The sequence below is a fragment of the Sorex fumeus genome, unplaced genomic scaffold (genome assembly GCF_029834395.1).
Source record: "Sorex fumeus unplaced genomic scaffold, SorFum_2.1 ptg000035l, whole genome shotgun sequence".
In the NCBI taxonomy this organism is placed as follows: Eukaryota; Metazoa; Chordata; class Mammalia; order Eulipotyphla; family Soricidae; genus Sorex; species Sorex fumeus.
The window spans coordinates 16,032,349-16,055,867 of record NW_026606092.1 but is presented as its reverse complement, the minus strand read 5'-3'; the positions used below and the strand labels follow the sequence as shown (position 1 = coordinate 16,055,867).

The 23,519-nt window shown below is 51.9% G+C and overlaps 1 protein-coding gene across 1 annotated transcript in view; it reads left to right on the top strand.

The window, feature by feature from the left end:
* The window catches only part of KIF5C (kinesin family member 5C), a 200,313-nt gene that overhangs the window by 163,339 nt on the left and 13,455 nt on the right, over window positions 1-23,519 (top strand). Inside the window, exons 17-25 of the mRNA XM_056117490.1 lie at window positions 566-683; window positions 3,899-3,975; window positions 5,204-5,313; window positions 6,993-7,094; window positions 7,426-7,486; window positions 13,911-13,982; window positions 17,365-17,469; window positions 19,810-20,026; window positions 22,125-22,229. Of these exons, the coding sequence (XP_055973465.1) occupies window positions 566-683; window positions 3,899-3,975; window positions 5,204-5,313; window positions 6,993-7,094; window positions 7,426-7,486; window positions 13,911-13,982; window positions 17,365-17,469; window positions 19,810-20,026; window positions 22,125-22,222 (960 nt within the window). The 3' untranslated portion in view covers window positions 22,223-22,229. The remainder of the gene's footprint in view (window positions 1-565; window positions 684-3,898; window positions 3,976-5,203; window positions 5,314-6,992; window positions 7,095-7,425; window positions 7,487-13,910; window positions 13,983-17,364; window positions 17,470-19,809; window positions 20,027-22,124; window positions 22,230-23,519) is intronic.

Sequence of the window (23,519 nt, the reverse complement as noted above, 5' to 3'; positions counted from 1 at the left end):
CGAACGCACGAATAGGTAAGATAAATCAGGCGGAAGTTAGCTGTGCCGGGGCTGTTAAGGCTTGAGTTAAGGATCTCGCAGACATCGGGGAGGGAGTTGCAAGGAGCTTCCCAGTGGGGAGCAGAATAGAAAATGCAGCGCTCAGTTGGTGCATGTGCAAGACAGGAAATGGGAAGATGCTTTAACTGAGGGATCCAGAGGTGCAGATGCCAAGGAGGGCTCTGCCCCTGATGCCTCCCTCTATCTCGACAGTGCAGTTTTCTGTGAGGAGGAGATCCTGTGTGGGCTTTAACTGGGTGGCAAGGAGAAATGAATGAGCATGACTATGGGACATGAAGCAGAGAAGCGTCTGGAAGAAACAGAACTGCCTTGACTGGGGTGAACCTGGGTGGTCAGGAGGGGGCTGATTTGACACCGTTTGGGTTTTTTAACCCCCCAAGAGGGACTCGCCCCCCCTCCCCGTTCTGTTTCACATTCCCATCAGGTTATGTCCAAGGCTGCTAACTACTTGCAAACCATTCACACTTCCCCACTTCCTGTTCTCTATTTCTTTGCTTGCTCGAAGCATGAAGCCAAGATCAAGTCCCTGACAGACTATATGCAGAACATGGAGCAGAAGAGGAGGCAGCTGGAAGAGTCCCAAGACTCGCTGAGTGAAGAGCTGGCCAAGCTCCGAGCCCAGGGTATGTCACTAACCGCCTTGCAAGTGCCTGACATTGGGCCTCAGTCAGATCCTGATGTGGGCCGAATCTATGATGCTCGGTTCTGTTCCGTTCAGACATTCCTTATTTTTCTGAAAAACCAGAGCATGACTGGGCTGGGCAGGGGGATGGAGACCTATCTGGAAGTCTGCCCCCACCACGTGTCTGCCCCTGGGAGAATGACCTTTCTGACCTCTTGCCAGCCTTTACTTACTATGCCTCTCCATGCATCCCGTCACATGCACGTCACTTTCTGCTCATCTTCGCCGTGTTTGTCATTGTCATTATCTTTAATCCCAAAAAGCCATGTCCAAGGGATGCAGCATCTTCTTCCTACTCCAGATCCCACCCCCAGTCCGTTCTACTCTGGCCACTGTGTAGTGGCTCAAAGTCCTTTTCCAAATTCTGTCTGGCATCCAGCCTCATACTAGAGGCTGACCCTTGTGGGGCCTCCCATGGCTTTCAGTATGATTGAAGCATCTCCTGAGGGCTGACCCAGCACTCGCCACCCTTTGAGCAAGGTTTTCCCTTTGCAAGTGGAGACGCCTGCCTCCCCCCACCCCCACTTTGCTAGGGACATGCATAACACTTACGAAGTGCCCAATGAATGTGAGTAAACAGAAGCACAATTTCAGGAGAGGCGTCCATGAACGCAGACACCACAATGGGCTGAGCTGCATGCGTTGTGGTGAAATACCAGCATGCAATGAAAAAGTTGAGGCCTTCTGGAAAGTAGATTGGAAATTCATTTTAATAATGGTCAACACTCTCTGTACCTCTGTTGGCTTCCCAATCACAAAGGCGCCTTGCAGAGGTGTGTGTGCATCTTAGTAAGAAACAGTCATGAAATATCCAACACTTAAGGACCTTAACTTATGTTGCTTTCTGCACATGTATGTGTTATGTGAAATCGGTTGGTTTCTAGAACATTTATCCATATTGGGCATGAAGAAGATGAAGAGGGCAACATGACTGACAGTGCAGCCTTTGACCAAAGGTTCAATTTGCCCGCGAAATGCTTTTCCGTGGTAGACTGTGTACCTTGCATATTTTAGGTCTTGGACTCAATGTCCAGTAACTTCCTCTCCTCAAAAAAAATCTGTCATTTTTTCTCTACAGTGGTTATATGATTTAAAAATCTACAGATGCAGGTGTTCTGTGACCTGCAAACTAAACCTTGAAATGCAAGTAGGTTTGATAGGTTGGTAGGATTGATGGCAATGTGGTCCTTTTAAAATTTTCTTTATTACTTAATTTTGCTTCAAAGGCCATGAAAGTTAAAAAAAAAGACAGTGAGTGAGACCCCCTTGCACCCACGTGGCGGCCTTGTGATGTTTTCTTTAGCTGATAACAAATGAATATTAGAAATAAGATGCTCCACCCAAACCTTGGCAAGGAGGAAAACTCTTTTCTTTCTTGCGAACGGTCTCTGTGGTTGGTGCTAGCGAGCAGAAATAAAACAGAAATGAGAAGATCTGAACAACTTTGGAGCAGCCTCGAGAAGCATGAATGCCACCTCTGAAGCCATCTTGCTTCCTCTGCTTTGGCCCCTGGAGACAACCTTGAACCCAGGATGGGGCAGCCTGCTCTCATCTGGGGAGGATCATTTTATTTTTTATTAGTGAAACACCATGAAGTACAGTTGTAGACTTACAAACTTTCGTGCTTGAGTTTCTGTCATACAATGATCAAGTACCCCTCCCTCCACCAGTGCCCATTCTCCACCACCAATGATCCCAGTAGCCCTCCCACTCCCCCACCCCATCCCCCAACCCTGCCTTTGTGGCAGAGCATTCTCTTTTGCTCTTTCTTTAAGGGTGTTGTGATTTGCAATAGAGATATTGAGTGGCCATCGTGTTCGGTCTATAGTCTGCTTTCAGCACGCATCTCCCATCCGGAGTGAATCCTCCAAACATCCTTTACTTGGTGTTCCCTTCTCTATCTGAGGATCATTTTCTCCTTCTAGTCGCCTTGTTCTCACCCTTAGAGTTTGTCTTACTCCAGATTCTAAAAGAATAAGAGCTTCCCTGTGAGAAATAAATGCGTTCTTTCTGGAACACTAATAGTGGCATAAATCCACGTGCTCCTGCCATGGGCAGCGTACTTTATAATCCACACGGCACCGACACAGCCTTGGGCATCGCTCGCCAGTCCTGGCAGGGCGTCAGTTCCCACCGTGTGGGCAACAGTGCCACCCAGCCCACTCCATTCTTGAGTGGCCATCTGAGGCAGCAGCTTTCTCCTCACTCAGGCCTTGATTTTGTATTTTATTTTCCTTTTTAAAAAATTGAATCACTGCGAGATACAGAATTGTTCATGATTGGGTATCAGTCATGCAACGTTCCAACACCCGTCCCTTCACCAGTGTACATTTCCATCACCATTGTCCCCAGTTTCCCTCCTGCCACTCCTACCCCACCTGCCTCTAAGGCAGACACTTTTCTTCTTCTTCCCTTCTTCCCTCCTTCCCTTGCTTCATCCATACCTCCCTCTCTCCCTCCCTCCTTCTGTCTCTCTCCTCTTTCTCTCTCTGTCCTCTTTTAGACATCGTGATTTGCAATACTGTTACTGAAAGGTTATCATCCCTTTACCTCCTTTCAGCACTCAGTTCTTGTCCAGAGTGATCATTTCCAACTGTCCTTGTTGTAGTGGGCCCTTCGTGGTCCTAACTGCCCTCTCCCACAGCTTGTGGCAAGCTTCTAATTTCTTTTTAAGGCACCGTGATTTACAAAACATAATAGAGGAATCATGATTGCCCCGAAGCAACAGAAACGGAGAGTGGGCCTTCAACAGGATGCAGGCACAGAGGAAGGGGGTGATAGGATGGGGAAGGAACACTGAGACAGCTGCAGAGGGAGGTGGCTAGTGGGTGTTGAGCTGGACTGCTTTGGGCACGAAACCCTCTCAGCGACAATGTTGTCAACCACAGTGCCAAATCAAAACCTCTCTCAGTATTTGGTCCTCAAGCAGGCATGATTTGGGGGGCCCTGGGGTGTGGGTGGGGGAGGGGCACTACCAGATGCTGTGGTTACTGTCGGCCATGGAGCCTCAGGCGTCATTCCATTGCCCATCCCCACCCCCTCATTCTTGAGTACACACTCTCTCTGTCTCCCACTCTGCCCCTCTCTCAATTTTGACTACCGGATATGAGTCCTTCCGGGGAAATCTGAAATCAACTGTGTTAAAATTCAAAACAGAGAAGATGCACGAGGTCAGCTTCCAGGATAAGGAGAAGGAGCACCTGACGCGGCTGCAGGATGCTGAGGAAATGAAGGTGTGTCCTGCCCTGCCGGGGCACCTCAGAGACAACGGGGCTGGGCAGGGCGGGCGGGTGGGGGCGGGGGCAGACTTCCCCAGGTGCAGCCTAGCTGGAAATTGCAACCAAGAACAGAGAAGGAGATATTCACTGCTAATAGTGGCCTCTTTTCAGACAAATGGGAGCTGAATGGACACAGCTCCTGTCCATCATGATGGGCCCCAAATCTGCATGGGGGTTTCACTCTTGTTTCAAATGGAAGGAAACTCCTCTCCTCCCCACCTTTGTACAGAAAACCCCAACTCTGAATTCCCTTCTTAAACCCTGGGCATTTAGTTGTAGTTATCTTTTAAAGCTAAATGTAGGTCTGGAGCGATAGTATAGAGAGGAGGACACTTGCCTTGAGCACGGTGGATCGGAGTTGATCTTGCAAGACCCCCGGCATCTCATGTAGTCCCCTGAGCACCTCCGGGAGTGATCCGGGAGTGCAGGGCTAGGAGTAAATCCTGAGAATTGCTGGGTGTGGGCCCAAAAGCAAATAAAGAAAAATGTAGGGGAAAATAATTGAGAAATAAGATTTTTAAGCAAATAAAGGGAAATATATGCTTGGGACTAGTTTTAGGCAAACTGAGCCTTTGGCTCTCCACCCATGGTTGAAGACATGCCCGGGGCAGTGGGTGGTCTGGCAAATGAGGGGACTGGGCCACACCCTCTCCTGGATTTTGCTGGAAGGAGCAGACATAGTGGCCTCAGGGGTCAGTTGGGGGTGTCTGAGGCCTCCGGACCCGGTGAGGATATTTGGTGCCCACTGACCCAGTGAGAGAAACTGGAAATTGGCTGAGCTGCTCCGGACAGGGGAAGACCCTTTAGCTAATGAATCATGGACTCATGTTCTGCTCCCCACTGAGTTGTAGGGTTTGTTTTACACAGCAGTGTTAGGGTGTTGGTTTGGCGGTGCCTGGTCGCAGTGACACTCGGCCACATGGGCCTGATGGTCCCATGCTCCATGCAGTGATTTGGGGCAGCTATCCAGAAGTCCCTCTCAGGGGCGGGGGTCGCGCAGGGCCGCACAGACCCCAGGCACAGGCCCCAGGCACAGGCTGCACCTCTTTGAACCCCAGCCCCAGCCCCCTCAGCCTCCCGACAGATCTCCTTCCTGCTGGATCAGTCAGGAGACCAAGGGTGGGTTCCTTGGCCCCCGAGTTGCGAGGGGATGGTGACCCGTGTGTCTTGCCCCGGGCTGCAGAAGGCGCTGGAGCAGCAGATGGAGAGTCACCGAGAAGCACACCAGAAGCAGCTGTCCAGACTCCGGGATGAGATCGAGGAGAAGCAGAAGATCATCGATGAGATCCGGGAGTGAGTCGGGGCGGGGCCCGTTTGCTAGGACGCCCTGTGTCTGTGAGCTGCACGCTCTCCCCTTGCAGAGCTGGCTAAGGGTTGGGACTGGAGGGAGGCAGGTGCAGGCAGGATTGGGTGCCCTACTTGGTTCCCTGGAGGGTTGGGTCGTGTTGGGGACACCATCTGTTGGAAGGTCCCCCCGCCAGGCTAGCCCTGAGTGGACCCTGCCTCAGCAGCTCTAGACTGTCCAAGGAGTGCTCTCTGCCAGTCCAGCACGCACAAGGCACAGTGCCCGGCCATGTGCACCTCTCATGGTCCCACCACGTCACTTCTCTGTCCTCCTAGGCCTGTGACATGCAACCAGGCTGGCATTATTCTAACTTCTCTGCTCATCCCCAGCCCCTGAGGAGCCCCCATCCAGTTCCCAGGACCGCCCCCCTCTCCCCCACCCCTCCACTCCCCCTCAGCCTCTTTCTTCCTCCTGGGACTTCACGGGAGTTCTGGGAGGCGCCTGCCATGGCGTCTTCTGAGGGGTCCTCGTGCTTGATCCTTGTGAGCCCCTGAGCGATATGACTCCCTTTGCAGAATAACCTTTCTTAGTGCCCCCAAGGAAAGACAGGGAAATAAAGCAAACTCGTTATATGGGAGCATTGAACAGCCCTCTTCCCACCAAAGGTTCGCTCCTGCTGACCCACTCCCTGCCCCTCTCCCTGAAGAAGCTGGATACGCCATTTACTTCAGGTCACGCTTTAGAAGTCAAGAGGTCTTAGAGTGAAATTCTCTAGAAGGCTGATCCAGGCCTTGGTTCAGTGCCCGTGACCTGCATGCCCCCCACAGGGGCGTTTCAGAACAGCAAAGCCAGCATGAGAACGGAGGATTTCTCTGTGTGAGGCTGCCCAGGGCGGACCTCCCTGACCGTGTGTGTGTGTGTGTGTGTGTGTGTGTGTGTGTGTGTGTGTGTGTCTGTGTGGTGGTGGGGAGGGGGTGCTGTTCTCCTCTCTCCTGTTCACTCTTCTGATGAATCACCCTCAATGCTCAACTGCAAGGGGAGAAGAGAGAAGGGAGGTTTTTTTGTTTTTTTTTTTTTATGGGTGGGTCAGGGCAAGTGAGCAGATTCAGAGGTATCCTGGACCCCGACCTGTCAAAGAACTTCGGGCTTTCCCTCACACAGGGCTGTTGTGCAAGCAGACCCTGTTTCTGATTTCCTCTTTCTCTAACTCCCCTAACCCCCCACTCTGCGACAGCCAGGAATCTGGATCTGGGAGATGTTTTCAGAACATTGAACCTGGAGAGGAAGGGCAGGTTGAAGTGGCCAAATAAGGTTTCCCGAGTGGGTGTTCGCCATCTGCAGGGCCGGCAGATTCTTTCAACTGGGTTCTCTTTCTGTTTTAAAATATCAGCCCTTTCCCCATCTCATTATCCACCCCCCCGCCCCCCACCTCAAGCTCTTGCACAAGCCAACTATAAATACATCCTCAGAGCCGCGTGTCTCATGCCTGCTAGATGCTCCCCAGAAATTAGTTTTTGCTTGGACAGGGAGGAAGCTGTGCGGCTGCTCTCTGAGCCCTTGAAATCCTCGAGAATTGCTGCCTTTATTGCGCAGAACTAATAGGGTTGGCACAGAGCCGCGTCTTGAGCGGCTGGCTCGGAGTTTCACACTGATGTGGAATGTATTGCTCTTTTCCTCTCAATTTCAGCTTGAATCAGAAGCTGCAACTGGAACAGGAGAAGCTCAGTTCTGATTATGACAAGCTGAAAATAGAGGACCAAGAGAGAGAGATGAAGCTAGAAAAGCTCCTGTGAGTGCCCTTTAAACACTTCCTCGTGAGGTCTTAAAAAGTCTGCCTTTGTGATTCAGAGACCCAAATGTTCCACTTAGATCAGGCCAATTTAAAAACTGACGGTGTGCCAGGGATTGTGACGCAGTGGCAGAACTGCGTGTCTGGCATATGCGAGGGGCTGGGTTTCAACCCAAGCACCCCTGAATAAATAAAAAAAACAAAAGGTGGCTTTATTCTGTGGGTGGGTTTGTTTTATCTGCAGACTCTCATGGTATCTGCAGAATGCTCTGATGCTACTTTGGTGGTTCATGGCTATTTCTGGTTTTTGGGTTTTTGTTTCTGTTTTTAGGTTGCTCAATGATAAAAGGGAACAAGCCAGAGAGGACCTCAAAGGGCTGGAGGAGACAGTGGTATGTCAACTCTCTTCCCAACCTGTTTTCATCCTAAAGGCTAGAATCGTTTCTGATTTGTTGATTTTGTTTTCTAAAGTTCTGTTGCATGCACATCTTTCTCATGTGACTCTTTAGATGTAAAGATCCTGTGGAGGGACTGGGGGGATGTGTAAGGCTCTAGCGTCAGTCCCCAACATTGCAGAACAAGAAAATGACCGCCAAAGGGCCAGAGTGATAGTACAGCTGGGAGGCTGCTTGCCTTGCATGCAGATGACCCGGGTTCGATCCCCAGCATCCCGTATGGTCCCCCAAGCGCCACCAGGAGTAATTCCTGAGTGCATGAGCCAGCAGTAACCGCTAAGCATGTATCTGACCCAAGAAGCCAAGAAAAAAACAAAACCCAAAGAAATAAAATGACTCTCCCAGAACCAGAGAGTGGGAAAGAGAAATCTGTAGAGTGGTTCCACAAGATGATTTTGGGCAGAACGGTTTTGCCATCTGTCAATCAAAGACCACAACCATTTCCTTGTAGTGTTATAACCCCAGAACCCCCAGAGGGAGAATTAACTGAATTATAAATCGATGCCTATCATTTTACAACCTCTGCACTTTGGGACTCAGTTCCACCCAACATGTAGCTGCAATTAATTGAGTGCTTACTAAGGGCTGGCAGTCTTTTAGGTGTCGGGCAGTTTAACCGCAGAAATAAGATCCTGGCCCTCTGAAGTGGGGGAAGCGCAGTAGAGCAGTAAACCCCAGTTCCATCAGATTACAGATAGTAGGTCGGTTAGCGGCTATAGACAGTGCAGGGGGTGGTGGTTGGGGGCAGCTTCCCAAGAGTGTGGTATTTTATTATATTATTTCACTGTATCACTGTCATCCTGTTGGTCATCAATTGCCTCGAGCAGGCCCCAGTAACGTCTCCTTCATCCTAGCCCTGAGATTTGAAAAAGTGCCACATTCGAGGCTCTTTCAGGGTCAGGAGAATGAGACCCATCATTGTTACTGGTTTTTGGCATGTTGAATACGCCACGGGGAGTTTGCCAGACTCTGCCGTGTTGGCAGGTTACTTTTGGTAGCCTGCCAGGTTCTCCAGAGTAAGACCTAGAAAATAAGATGTATATAATAAGATAATAAATTATATTATTTTTATTTTTATTTTTGGGTCACACCCAGCGATGCACAGGGGTTACTCCTGGCTCATGCACTCAGGAATCACTCCTGGCGGTGCTCAGGGGACCATATGGGATGCTGGGAATCGAACCCGGGTCCGCCACGTGCAAAGCAGACACCCGACCCACTGTGCTATTGCTCCAGCCCTGAGGGTGGTATTTTAGACCAGGGATTTGGTGTTGGTGAGAATTGGGTCATAGGAGTATCTGGAAAGAGCCTATTAAACCAAAACCCTATGGCCAGTGAAACCGATTCCTAACACATTGAGGGAACAGAAATCATGGCCAAATGAAAGTGGGGAGCAGGAGGGGGGGCAGAGTGAGTTTAGGTCAGAGAGGTGCAGCTTGTGGCCACAGGAGTGATGGACCCACTTACCTTGGGAAGGGCTCAGCGTTCAATTGGGTTTTGTTTTCCTGTTTCGGAGACCACACCCGGTGCTGCTCAGGAGTTACTCCGAGCGGTGCTCAGGGACCATATGGGTTGTCCCAGATCGAACCTGGGGTATGGAAGGCACATACGTACCCACAGTACTAACTCTCCGGCCCCAGGGCTCAGCATTTGAATCCTGGTTGGGTTTCTCCGTCCCGCCTCTGAGTTCCTGGGCTCTGTCTCTACCTGTCGTCTTCCTTTTCGGCTGCTCTGCAGAATGTTGGCCCGGCTTTGTGGGCCCCAAGAGAGCACTTACAAGTGCCTTGCCGATGGACGAGGGTCCGGAGCTCTCAGTCTGGTGAGGCCCAGCTAGTCATTTCCCATGGGGACCATTGATCTGTCCTGGGAAAAGAGGTGGGACCAAGCCAGTGTTGAGAACTCGGCGGGGACCACAGCTGATGCAGACAGAAGGCGGTTCAGGGCTGGCCCTGACCCCGCACGCGCCGAGTTGCTCCTCAGAGGCAGTTGGAGGTGTGGGGCACAGCAGGTGAGGATGGGAGGAAAGGGGCCACTCAGAGCCAGGTGGACTTTCAAACACGGTGGGAAAACGGTGGGCAGGGGCAGAGGAGGGGGGTGGGAGTGATGCAAGGAGATGACGGTCTTTACCGGGAGTGATTCCTAGCCCTCGTCACGAATGTTCAGAGCCATGGGGAGTCTTGAGTTATCCCTGTGTCCCTTCAGCTCGAGCCGAGTGAGTGCTCAGCCTCTTTCTCTCCTTGTCACCACGCATGTCACCATCTCACAGGCCAGTTCTGCCCACACGCCCTCACGCTGACTCTGTCTCTGCCGGACCCACCCTACGGCCCTGTGACGTCACTGCTTCTCTCTCCCTCACAGGCATATGCCGTGTTCTCAGTGCCCAGCCCCTCCACGCCAGGACACTCACGCTGCGCTCTCCAGATGCACACCCAGAGCATGTCGCACATGTTCTCATCTTGTGAGCTATCGTGCCTTTGCTCTCATATCATCCTGGTCTCTCCTGCACCTCTGGGCACGCGTGCTCCTGTGCGACCCCCCGCCCCTCCTCACACTCACACCTTCTCAGCACAGAGCCCCAGCGCCCTCAGGCAGCGGCGTTCACCCCCTAGTGGCCTCTCTCCCCCTCTGTCTCTCTTGCATGCCTCATGCTCACAGCCCCTCTCCCCTTCGTCCATACAAACACACTCATCCCCAACTTTCTCACTCATATGCAAGTAGTCATTGGCCTTTTTCATTGTGTCAGATCCATTTTTTTTTGGGGTGCTGTTTGGGCGCAGCCGGGTTTGATTCCTCCACCCCTCTCGGAGAGCCTGGCAAGTTACCGAGAGTATCTCGCCCGCACGGCAAAGCCTGGCAAGCTACCCGTGATGTATTCAATATGCCAAACACAGTAACAAGTCTCAAAATGGAGACATTACTGGGCCCGCTCGAGCAAATTGATGAGCAATGGGAGGACAGTGTTTGTTTGTTTGTTTGTTTGGGCCACACCTAGTGGTACTCAGGAGACTCTGTTTGGTGCTGGGGAGTCAAACCAGGTCCAACTGAGTGTCCAGCAAGCAACTTAACCTTTGCGTGAGCACTGCAACTGAGCACGGAGTATGTTTTGAAATCCCCTTTTCTGCAATGGCTACCTCTCTCTCTCTCTCTCTCTCTCTCTCTCTCTCTCTGTGTGTGTGTGTTCTCCCTCCCACTGTTCATGCACATCCCTCACGCACATACATCCTACATGCATGCCACACTCGTGTGCCCACACACGTCCCACCTCTCTGCCCATACGGTGGCACGTGCCTGTTCACAGGCCTACCTGTCACGCACTCAGTGGCACAGTGACTCCTCATTCACTCTCCTCCCTGTCCCCACACCCACCAATACCAGCACACACACACTTTTTAAGACCCCCACCTTGGAGCCACACTGAATGTGTCATTTAGACTGCAAGGTTTGCATTTTCACTTTCCATCAGAATCTTCCCTGAGTCATGAATGTTCCTTAGGGACAGGCTTGCGGCCCTCAGCTGACCGTTCCTACCTCATCGTAGGCAAAAACAGTTCTGCCTCTTTGAGTGTTTGCATGTGGGAGAAGGATGGGGGGGGGGCGGCGCCAGGAGCTGGCCTGGGTGGAGGAAAGGAGAAGGCCCTCGAGGGCACCCTGAGAACCCTCCTTGACTTAGTTTATTCAATATTTGAATCAAATTATTTATTATTAACTATTTTCAATTCAATTATTTATATTTTTTGTGATTTAAAAATATTGGTAGTGTCAGGAGTTGAACTCAGGGCCGCATAGAGGCAAGTGAGTGTTATAGCACTGAACTTTATCCCTGACTTAGCCCACCTTGCTTTAATAGGGTGCTGGGATGGGTTCTGGGCTCTGGGGATGGACCCCTTCTCTTGCCAAGAATGGGATTTTGAATCCCATCTTGATAGAACTTTTGCTCTCACATTCTTTCCCTTCTCCCTTCCCTTTTCTATCAAGACAGGAGGTTGAACCTTGAGTTTCTTTTTGGTTTGAGAGTGGATGTTTTATGTTTTATTTTTGGGCCACACCCTCAATGATCAGGGCTTCATTCCTGGCTCTGCACTCAGGGATCATTCTTGGCAGTGCTTGGGGGACTGTATGGGATACTGGAGATTGATCCCAGGTCTACTGCATGCCAGGCAATCCCCCCACACACTGTAATATTGCTCCAACTCTGTTTTATAGTTTTTAATTTGGGGGTTACTGGAGTATTTTCAGGGCTCTCTTCTGGCAGTGCTCAGGGGTTTGTGCTGTTGGGGATGAACCCAGTTTGGTCACTGGAGAGGCGTTACCCACTGCACTCTCTCTCCAGCCCCTGAGTCTTTACACCGAGAGCAGCCTCGGGTATGCCAGGGACAGATTGGAGGAAAGTGAATGAAGGCGGGGTCTTGGTGGGAGCTGTAACAGAGGCCCCCATGAATGGTCTCGAGAAGCCAGTGATAGTTGCTCTTGCGAATGTTGGCACAGGTATTGCGTGAGCGAGCTTAAGTTTAGATGTTGCCATTCTCAAACTGCCAGATTCATCTAAAACCAAAGGAAGAGAGAGTTGCAAGCCTTAGGCCTCTGTTTGGTCCTTGGGAACAACCCTTGGATCAGACACCTGCTCCTTTTTCCTTCTTACCTTTGGATCAGACACCGGCTCCTTTTTCCTTCTTGCCTTGGATACCTTTTTTTTTCTTGTTTTGCTCTTTGGGTCACACCCAGTGATGCACAGGGGTTACTCCTGGCTCTGCACTCAGGAGTTACTCCTGGCCATGCTCAGGAGACAATATGGGATGCTGGGAATCGAACCCGAGTCAGTCACTTGCAAGGCAAACGCCCTACTCGCTGTGCTATCTCTCCAGCCCTGGATGCAGTGTCTTTTTAAAATGGAGCATTTTCCTTGTGATTACAGTTCAATGAGTCATACAGTCTCTAAAGTGGGAGCAAGTGTGTGCAGCACAGGGTGGGATGGGGGCGAGGGGGGTTGTTTCCCTTGGGTAGGGGGTGGATGGTGCATCTCCTCCTCCAGATGGGAGCAACCCCTCTCCCCTCCCCTGCAGCAGCCCTAAGAGAAGGTCCAGCCTCGCCCGGTCTAGTGCACACAATCTTCTTCCTAACCAACCCCGGGGCGTTCTGCAGCAAGTAATTTACCTCCTCTAAGGAAGCGATTGGCTTTATGCGCATCTTTTTTTTTTCAATATCAATTCGCAGAATTGGACTCGGTCATAAGATCTTAAGTTAAAGCAGGATCTTTATTCTGAGAGATGTTTCTGTAGCTTTCTAGTTTGTGTCTTTCCTGTCTTTGGGTGCAGTTGTGACTACTTCCCAAGCAGACTGTGTGAAAGTGGTCCATGTGGACACATTGAAATGTAGAAAGGCAAATACATCCATGTCTTCCTCCCTTACGGGGAACTCTTTGGCAAGGGAGCCAAACATATCTCCTGTAGTAGATTCATGGAGACTTGGACGGAAGGAAGGATTTAGATTTTCTGATCATCAGGTTTGCCCCTGACTCTTGTCTTAGCACCCGTATCTTCTAAGGAATCATTTGTAGAAAATCATCCAAAGTGTAAGGGAACATGCTGCTAAGAAGTTAGGTACACGGAAGTTATGCCATAAAAAGAAAGCAATAGAAAATTCTAATGGAAGCGTAAGCTATATCCATTACAACATTATGCAGTTTTTTTAAAATTGAGCACTTACTCTATTTCAGTAGCTGCTTAGAGAATCATCTCATGTACTTACACTGCAAACTCTGAGGCAATGACTAATTTTATCCTGATCTTATAAATGAAGAAACAGAGGCACAGAAAATTGCTATAACTTGCCCAGGGTCACCTGGGTGGAAAGTTTCCCAGCTACCTGATCTTTAATCTCAGTGATGACAAGCAAAGGAACATCTGGGCCAGGTATCAAGCAGGGCAGAAAAGTGTAAAATGTTGCTCAGTAACAGCGGGGCAGTGTAGCTAAGTTTCCACCTAAACTTGTTGACATTCTGTAGGACGAGAGACGGCGGGGGGGGGGGGGGGGGGGAGAGGGAGAGAGAGAAAGAGAAGGAGGGAGAGGAGGGAGAGAAGAAAGCTTATTCTGCCCAATGCACTAGAAATTTTTATGAGAAAATGTTTGAAAAGAAGAAGAAGAAGAAGAAGGTTCCACCTGGACCCAGCACAGGAAGAGGCTCTGGTCGAGTTCATATGTTCATCTGACTTCCCATGCTTAGCAGCAGACCGGGAGGGTGCACATGTGTGATGGCGGAGCCAGGGCCGGTGGGACAGACCCTCGCCCGGCGGTGGAGCTGGCCCAGGCGTCAGTTCTGTGTCTTTCCTCTCCTAAGCAGCATTTTCACCACCTTCTCTTCCAGTCTCGGGAACTGCAGACGCTGCACAACCTTCGTAAGCTCTTCGTGCAGGATCTGACTGCTCGGGTCAAAAAGGTAAGCTGCTGATGGAGGCTGAGCTGGGGGAGGGGAAGAGGGCAAGAAAAGATTGCTTTTCCGTGGAAATATTCCTTGCTTATATTGGGACTGGTGGTGCTTAAAAATTAATCACTTCACGCCAGTGCATGTTATTAAAAGAATGTGCTGGAGGCAGAGAAATAGTTGGGAACATTTTTCCATCTAATTTTTTTAACCCCCCCCCCCCCCACACACACACACCCTCCCTGCCCCCCATCTAAAGTAGAAGGAAGTTAGAATCCCTGTAGTTCTCCAGACATAGTGAAAAACCACGGGTGAGGCAGGGAAAATCCAAGTGGCTGCATCAGGTGCTGTGACCATTAAGCCCAATGAGCAGGGCCGGAGCCAGGAGGAGTTGAGAAGGCACTGAGCTCTGCCTGGTAGGAGTGAGCTGGGGCTTGTACAGAGAATAGTGACATCTGGTGGTTTAATTTGTTCTTCCAGCAGACCGCGTTAGTGGTCCAGGTGTGATGTTTTGCAGGGGTAGATAGGCCCAGCTCAGAGGTGGGAGATCTTGCCGAGGATCTCAGAGCTGGCAAGAACCCAAGCAAGAAGGTTAGCATCCGGGCCTGTGGCAGCCAGATCTGAGCTCCCTCTGGCCACACACAGTGAACTCGGGGGATACCCCTGGGGTGCATCCCGAAGAGGTTTAGGGCCGGGAGAGAGTGGCAGCATCGTGCCCCCAGGCCTACTTTGTTGAAAAAACGTGTCAGAGGACTGACGAAGGGCCAGCATTGGTGGCGGGATGGTGACAGAGCTCCCCTCTAGGAAGTAGGAGCCGTGTCAGGAGGGAAGGGAGGCGTACTTAGGAAAACTGCACATGCCTGTGTGGCTGTCAAAAAAAGCAGAGGAGCCGCGGTCAGAGGCATTCAATAGAAAAGGTGATGTGTGGGGTCAGATTTGAGAGGGTCGGGACTGAGGGGCAGGTGGGCCTGTCAAGGGGTGGGGGAGGAAGCGGAAGTCACGAGGGAGGCATTTGCAGGGAAATAATACGTGACAGTGGGAGGAAGATGCCCCAGTGGCGTGGATGGTGTCGTGGCATGAGGAAGCACTCTCTGGAGAAACGGGGAGCTCACGGCATGGGGGGTGAGCGTTTGGAGTTAGGATTCAGAAAGTCACTGCGCAGGGCTGGAGCTTTGTCTCAGCCTCCGACAGTTGCACGGATTCAGAGCTTGGACACGGGAATCAGGGGAGATAGGGGAGAGCGAAGGGGGGTCCCAAAGGCCTCCGTGGTGGCGCCAGTCACGTGAGCCACAGGCTGACCACAGGCCAAGCTGCGTGTCACCAGGAAGAAGAAACAGAAGTAGACCACAGGGCCCGGTCCAGGTCGCAGCAAGAGACCAGAGCAGAGGAGCCGGAGAGGAGAAGTCACAGCCCCGGGGCTTGGTGCCTGGTGACTCCACTTCTGTGGGGAGATCAGGGCTAGACCAAGGCTCGTTTCTTCACACCTGCTTCTGCTTGAGGTTTGCAAGTTTTCCTGTCGGCGTCAAAGCACTGACTTCCTGGCTGAGAGGAAGAGGATGCAGCCCAGGGCAGAGTCACCTCTAGTCTCTGAGTTGAAGATGACTCCCAGGTTGCAGGGGCAAAGGCAAAGACCAGAGATTTTTTCCCCTGATCTTATAATGGAACCCTTTTCCTTCTATGCCAGAGGCTCTCAAAGCGTGCTCCTCCACCCAGCCAGCAGCTGGAGAGCTGATCACTAGATTCCCATGTTGTCAGACCTTGAATCAGAGATGGGAGTGGGGCTCACCGGCCTGTGCTGTGACCAGCCAAGCCCTGAGTGGGGGAAGTGTGAGCGCTGGCTGGTTTTTTGGCAGGGAGAGATGTGGCTCTGAGACGCTGCATGAGGTGGAGGAGGGGTCCGCTCAAGCAACCTCCAAGGATTAGTCCACTAATGTGTCTAGTCCACTTGCGTGTCCCCTCTGCTCTGGGCAGCGCTGACCTGGACTCTTCTCGCTGGTGCTGAGATTCGCTTGGCACCGTGCTCGGATGCTGGCACGCGCTGGCAATGGATTCCTGGAGGGATTTCAGGGAACTGCACGTCGAAGTGACAAGCAGAGGCCCCTGAGACTCCGAAGTGGGTCCCGAGAGACACGTCCACGGGGACTTGGTGCCTGCCGGCATCTCAGCTGCCGCAGGGAGATCAGGCTTGGACTGGGACTCCTCTCTTTACACCTGCTTCTGCTTGAGGTTTGCAGGTTTTCCTGTCGGAGGGAATCAGAGCACTGACTCCCTGGCTGAAAGAAAGAGGGCCCAGCCCAGGGAAAAATCATCTCTAGGCTCTGTGTTTCCAAAGATTTTGTTCAGCCCTTTAAAACAGCAACGTTGCTGACATTTGTTTTTCTCCCTTTATTTGTTTTTTTAAATTTGAATCACAGTGATACACACATGTAGAGAGTTGTTCATGATTGGATTTCAGTCATATAATGTTCCAATACCTGTCCCTTCACCAGTGTTCATTTCTCATTTCTTCTGGCCCTGTTTACCTTGGATTTTGATCTCATACATGTATATGTATACATATACAAATATATATTTATATCCCATAAATGAAGGCAATCATTTTATACCTGTCCCTCTCCTTCTGAGTCGTTTCACTCAACATGATATTCTTCATGTCAATCCATTTATAACTGCTGGCACTTTGACACACCTACCAAGAGAATGAATTGTCTAAAGGTTGTCTAAGGAACTCTGCTCCATGAACCCGTGACGGTCCACAGAAAATTCTTCAGAATTTCCCGTGAGCTGCAGCCCAGTGCCAGTCTATGGAAATTCCCTGTGGTGTGCCAAAAATTTCCCCCCAATAATGTGGCTACAAGAAAGTGGCTGTAAGACTGGGACGCTGCATTTATTTAATTTAATATTGGGTTTTGTCTTTGGTTTTTGGTTTTGTTTTGGAGACCACACCTGGTGATGCTCAGGAGTTATTCCTGGTGCTGCACACAGGAATCACCCCTGGCAGTGCTCAGGGCACCATATGGGATGCTGGAAGTCAAACCCAGTTTGACTATGTGCAAGGCAAGTGTACTACCCACTGTACTATTTCTCTGGCCCCTGCTACTGGGTTTGAGAAATAAAATACTATCTCATTGGTTTCTTATTTTTCTCATAGCCGCCAACAAGCCTCCGGAGTATTTTCCTCTTTTGCCCCAGTCTGCAGCTGTTCAAAGCTTGAGAGCACTATCTACGGGAGCTAAGCTGTTAGAGCCCCTGCGGCTTTGGCTTTTAAGATGACTTTTGGTGGGAAGGGTCTGGTGTCTCAGACTGTCCAGGTTTATCCAGAATGGATCCTCCGCATTGTACGGGGGCTGAGGGTGAGGCTCAGGGGCCTGTGCTCACCCGCTTGATATCTCTGCAGAGCGTGGAACTGGATAGTGATGATGGAGGCGGCAGTGCTGCCCAGAAGCAGAAAATTTCCTTCCTGGAGAACAATCTGGAACAACTCACTAAGGTGCACAAGCAGGTAGGAGAGTCCAGCCAGCTTCCTCCGCCAGCTCTTTCTCTCTCGACATGGGACCCTGCTAGTTGGGACACCCCATCCTGAGCAGACTCTGAGAGGAAGGTCAGAGAGTAAATAAAGGTCAGGGGTGAAGGTCAGAGGTAAAGTTCAGGTCGTGAAGGTCAGAGCCTACATGGCAGCAGAGAGGTTGAGTATCAAGTCATCCTTCAACTCCTTTAGTCTTCAGCCACTTCCTTCACATAGACTTGCAGTATTTTCTACTCTCTGCCCTCACCAGGTCCTTGGAAGCTGTGAGTACAAGGGACATGAATTACTAGGAATCCACTTTTAACGTAGGGTGGCAAGTCATGTCTGCTCACACAAACATCACCCAACTTCACACAAACAACACCCAACCCATGTTGAGCACTGAGTGGCCTTTAGGATCCATTTGTTCCTTTCCCAGTCCACTTGTTTCCAGTTCCGGGTAGCAGGTGATTGGAGCTTGTTCTGGTGGCTCAGAGCTCACAGCGGGACCCAGCCCGGGATGCGATGTGCTCCTACAGGCACCCCCTCGCACCCATGTTCAGCCGGGACCACTTAGATGCACTCTTGAACCCCATGTGCATGTCTTTGGTGTGTGTGTGTGTGTGTGTGTGTGTGTGTGTGTGTGTGTGTGTCTGTGTGTGTGTGTCTGTGTAAACTGGAGTACCAAGGGAGATCCTGCAGAGATGTGGGGAGAATGTTTCCGTGCAGATGGTGGCCCTGGGTGGGAATCAGTTGGTAATTTTTCTCCTGGAGGATATAATGGAACAGCGTGGAATGAAATGGCATTATTCAAGGACTTGCTGTACTTTCCTTTATGGAAAGCTAAATATAAGGACTGCTTTGTGCTCCCTGGAGCTGAGGGACAGGAGAGATCAGAGTCCTGTCTTTTCATCTTGCCTCTAGTTCCAACTTCAAATCCCCGCTGACCTGCGCATCCCCAGGATGTCTCTGAGCCTTTTCCATGAACCCAAAGACTTCAGTGTGCCAAGGGGACCCCACTGCACCGGCGTGGGGCCCTTAGTTGGCACAGCCGAGGAAGGGAGAGGAAGTGATCGCTCCATCCCTCTGGTGGGCGAGGTCCAGCACCAAAAATGGCCCCTTCTCAGCTCTGCCTTCTTGTTTTGTGGGTTCCCTTTGAGTTCCACCCTCTGGGCTAGTCTAGACTCAACAGCGCCACACCTACTGGCACTTTCGGGCAACTTGCTCTTCTCCTTTAGTTAAATACTAGAAACTGCTCATGAGAAAATGGCCTGACTCGGGCCCACATGCCCCGGGCATGTCATTTCTCTCTCTGACTTGGTCAGTCTCCGCCCGCGCTGCTGAGGACGGTCTTTCCTGAGGCAGGTGCGGGGGCCACCGGGAAGTCATCCAAGCAAGCTGCAGCGCCAAAGTGTCAGCTCTCACCGTGCCAGGGAGCCGGAAGTGAGGCTCCATAATTCACTGGCTCTTAATGAGTAGTCTGCGCATTCATAGAAACCTCCTTTGCCAGGCCCTGGAGCTAGGCCGGGGATCCAGGGTGAGGAACGCGGGTGAAAACCCACACATAGTCCCCCACACAGAGCACTTTCAGGAGCTCCCTATTTATCGATCCACTTGGGTCCCTTTGGAGCCCTGCGGCATGTCTAGGGGACCCGGGCTCTCTTTCCTGTGGTCCTTGGTTCACAGAAGCCAGCAGGACAGTGGGAGGGCCTGAGGAGGCGCTGTTTGCGAGGGATCAAACCCAGGCTGGGTGCATTGGAGTCCAGAGGCTCATCCTAATGTCCTGGCTTTGCACCAACATCCCTCTCAGCAAACAAACACTGTCCTCCCGTTGTTCATCAGTTTGCTCCAGTGGGCCCAGTAACGTCTCCATTTTGAGACTTCTTGTTACTGTGTGATTTGGCATATCGAATATGTCACGGGTAGCTTGCCAGGCTTTGTCGTGCGGGCGGGATACTCTCAGTAGCTTGCTGGACTCTCCGAGAGGGGAGGAGGAATCGAACTGGCTCAGCCGGGCTGGCTGTACGCAAGGCAAACGCCCTACTGCTGTGCTAGCCCTGCCGCTGTGCTATCGCTCCAGCCCTAAAGGAAATAAATCCTACCTAAGGCTGAGAACTTTGCAAGGCTTGAGATGTCTCTCAGTGTTACCCAGTAGTACCCTTCCCCTTTGGACCCCTCGACTTTGTTTTCCTATGTCCCTCAAAGGCCACGTAAGGGTTTTCTGGGATGATGTGAGGGGTGGTTGTTCGGCCTCACGACCTGTTCTCTGCCTTCCTCCTCCCCCTCACCGTGCATGTCCTTCCCCCGCCAACCCCGTTCTTTCTGCTCCCTCCACAGCTGGTCCGTGACAATGCCGACCTGCGCTGTGAACTGCCCAAGCTGGAGAAGCGGCTGCGTGCCACGGCCGAGCGCGTCAAGGCGCTGGAGAGCGCCCTGAAGGAGGCCAAGGAGAATGCCATGCGGGACCGCAAGCGCTACCAGCAGGAGGTGGACCGCATCAAGGAGGCTGTGAGAGCCAAGAACATGGCCAGGAGGGCGCACTCAGCCCAGATCGGTAGGCACTTTGGCTAAAGGGGCCGGAAGCTCCTATACCCAGAGACTTGCTGGGAAGGGTCACATGGGGCATCTGAAAGGCGGGCCAGGGGGCTGGAATGATAGCCAGCTGGTAGGGCGTTTGCCTTGCACGCGGCTGACCCGGGTTCGATTCCCAGCATCCCATATGGTACCCCCAGCACCATCAGGAGTAATTCCTGAGTAGTGCATGAGCCAGGAGTAACCCCTGTGGTTGCAGGGTGTGACCCAAAAAGCAAAAAAAAAAAAAAAGGCCGGGCCAGGCGTTAGGGACTAGGCTAGACAGCATCTCACAGGACCCCAGGCTTGTCTGGGGAAAGGGGGAGTGTCCGCCACCTGGTCATCCCTTAAACTGACCAAGCCAAAAGCCGGCAGTGTGGCTGCACGCAGAGGTGCTTTACTGCCCAGGGAGCTGCACCCCCAGAAATCCCACAGTACAGGGAATCTCTCAGCAGGTGCCTTCTGTTCTGCTCTAGGTGGGCCACAAAGGACCCTGTGGCCCAAAGGAGCAGGGGAACATGCCCCTGCTTGCAGGTGTGGGATTCCAGAGACCCTGCAGAGAGCCCGGTCCTGCAGTCGAGCGCGGTGTGCCCCTAGCCGGATGGGAGGGACCCCGGCATCCCGCCCCTTCCGCAGCAGCATCTGGGCGTTTGGACCATGTAGGGAATGAGCTTGTCGCTCGCTGCTGAGTCATCGTGCCCCATCTAACCATGGGAATACGGGCATGGGAGGATGTTCTTGCCACCCCTGCCCCGCCCTTCTTTCAGATGGCGAGAGATTCAGTGTTACTTATTTTTTGTTTGGGGACCACACCCGGGGGTGGCTCAGAGCTCACCCTCTGGCCATCGTTTGGGGACTGTGCAACGCTGGGATTCCCTCTGGCTCTCTGGTGTGAAGAGAATGTGCTCAGTCCATCGAGCTTGCTCTCTCTCCTCCTGTGCAATCAATATGATCAGTGTGGTTCCTTTTTTTTTTTTTTGCTTTTTGGGTTACACCTGGTGATGCACAGCCAGGGGTTACTCCTGACTCATGAGCTCAGGAATTACTCCTGGAAGTGCTCAGGGGACCATATGGGATGCTGGGGATCAAACCCAGGTGGGCCATGTGTAAGGCAAACGCCCTATGACTGTGCTATCGCTCCAGCCCACAATATGGTTTCTTGCAGTGCCGCGCAGAGGTTCTGTGAACCAGCCACTTCATGCCTTCCAGGATGCGGTCAGACCTTAGATGAGTGAATCCTTGCATTTCTTGAATTTTTATGCCCTTTGAAAAAAAAATTTATTGAGAACATGTGCTTTTGCCCTGAAATAACACACCTCGGGTAGAATTGGGCATCCGATTTCAGGAGCCATGCTGATGCCCTGGGACCCATAGTAGCCTAGCGATCTTCCTTAAGTACTGTGGAAAGTTCTAGGTTTCTCATTTTTCCTCAATTGGACCGAGAACAATGAGTATCTAAGGTCTCTCTGTTCTCTAAATGCTTGGTGCCTTTCTTTAGTTGGCTGCACAAAACGTTCCTTTTTTAGAAAGGGCTGGTCGTCCATAAGAATTGTAACAGACCGGGGGCCGGAGTGAGAGCACAGCCGGTAGGGCGGTCTGCCTTGCACACAGCTGATTTAGGTTTGATTCCTGGCATCCCATAAGGGCCCTTGAACACTCCCAGGAGTTATTCCTGAGTGCAGAACAGGGAGTAACCCCTGAGCACCATCAGGTGTGGCCCCCAAGATCTCTCCACCAAAAAAATAAATGAGCAAAAAAATTTAAAGACTTTAGCAGAGAGGTTGGAAGGATAGAACAGAGGGTAAGGTCTTGCCTTGTACACAGTGGATCCCAGTTTGATCCCCAGCATCCTATGTGATCTTCCGAGCATTGCCAGGAGTGAATCCAGAGCACAGTGAACTGTGACTTAATGCCTCCACCACCAAAAAAATAAACATCCCCCCAACCAAAAAATAACTGCAGCATTGCAAAGATGTACTTGTACCCCAGAGTCCCTGCAGGTGACTTGTAGGGAGCTGGAGGGACAGGGTGTCTGTCTCAGCCTTCTCTAAATGCCTCTTCACTTCCTTCTGTCCATCCAGCCAAGCCCATTCGCCCTGGACACTACCCAGCATCATCTCCGACAGCTGTTCACGCCGTCCGAGGGGGAGGAGGCAGTTCCACCCACTACCAGAAATAAATAAGAAGTGAGTCCTGGCCGAGTGGGGGGGTTTCTTGGCATGAGCCCGGCCTCCTCGAGTGCCTGGGAGGAAAGCGACAGGCGAGGGGGGAGGAGGGCCCCAAGAGCATCTTGGCTGGGACCTGTGCCAGCTTCTACTCAGACTAGAGCCTCGGGGTTTTCTGACTGGGGCCACCTGGCACCAGGGGCCCTCTAGGGATGGGCTGAGGGTGTGGTGGGTGTTGCATGGGAACTGGCTTTTGTCCAGGGGGACTCCCCTCACTAGCTGGCATACAGAAGGGCATGACCTGTTTGTCTGCTGTTGTGATCACAAAGAAACGGAGGTGGTTGGTTACTCTAAACCCCCAGACCCCAAGGAAGCCGGGCACGAGAAGTCCTTGCGGGACTGGTTCTTTGGAGCCACCCTTGGCTGGTGCTCGGGGGTCCCTCCAGAAGGTGCTCAGGTGATGCCCCTGCGGTGCCAGGGATCGAACCTGCCACATGCAAAGCGTGGGTTATAGTCCTTGAGCCATCTGCCCCCTCCGCTCTGAAAGTTGTGGTTCATACCTACCAGAACAGGACAAAGGAATGCAGTTTTTTCAGGCCATGGTTTGTCCCAACTACACTTTTTCCTGGACATAAGTGGTCGTTTTGCAACTCTCCCCACCCCACCCCACCCCCATCTCCACTTCTGCGATGTGGACACCTGCGAAGCCAAGTGTCTGCTTGCTCCTGGCTCTATGCTTGGCGATCAGGCCTGGCGGTGCTCAGGGAACCACCGGTGGTGCCAAGGCCTGAACTGGGTTCGGTTGCCTGCAAGGTCAGCACCGTGCTCCTGGGCTTCCCAGGGACCCAGACATGGAGCCAAGTGGCCCCAGGGTGGCTGTACCAGCAGGAGAAAAATAGCAGTGGTTGGCTTGTGGGGGATGGGATGGAAGGGGCGGGAGGAAAGGGGCACCTGTACGGCCAGGGTAGCAGACAGCGGGGTTGCATTTGCAGAGTTGGAAGGCTGCCCCTTGCCAAGCCCTGATCACATCTCTGCTTCCTGTCAGAGACAGAATAAAAGTGGGTGTTTTTAAACACCGTGTCCTGTGATCAGGACGCTCAGCTGGGTGTTAGCGCCCTCTAGTGCCCGGAGTTGCAGGCGTGGCAGAGGAGCCCGGCCTTGGTTATTTACTGTCACCCTCTTTCCTGGGTGATTTTTGTTAGCTGCCAGGTTTTGACAACGACTGTCTGAAAATAACCGAGGCTTCTGCCGGATGGAAGTTCATTTCCATCCCACACAGAAAGGCTGAGGGTCATCCGTCAATGGCAGCAG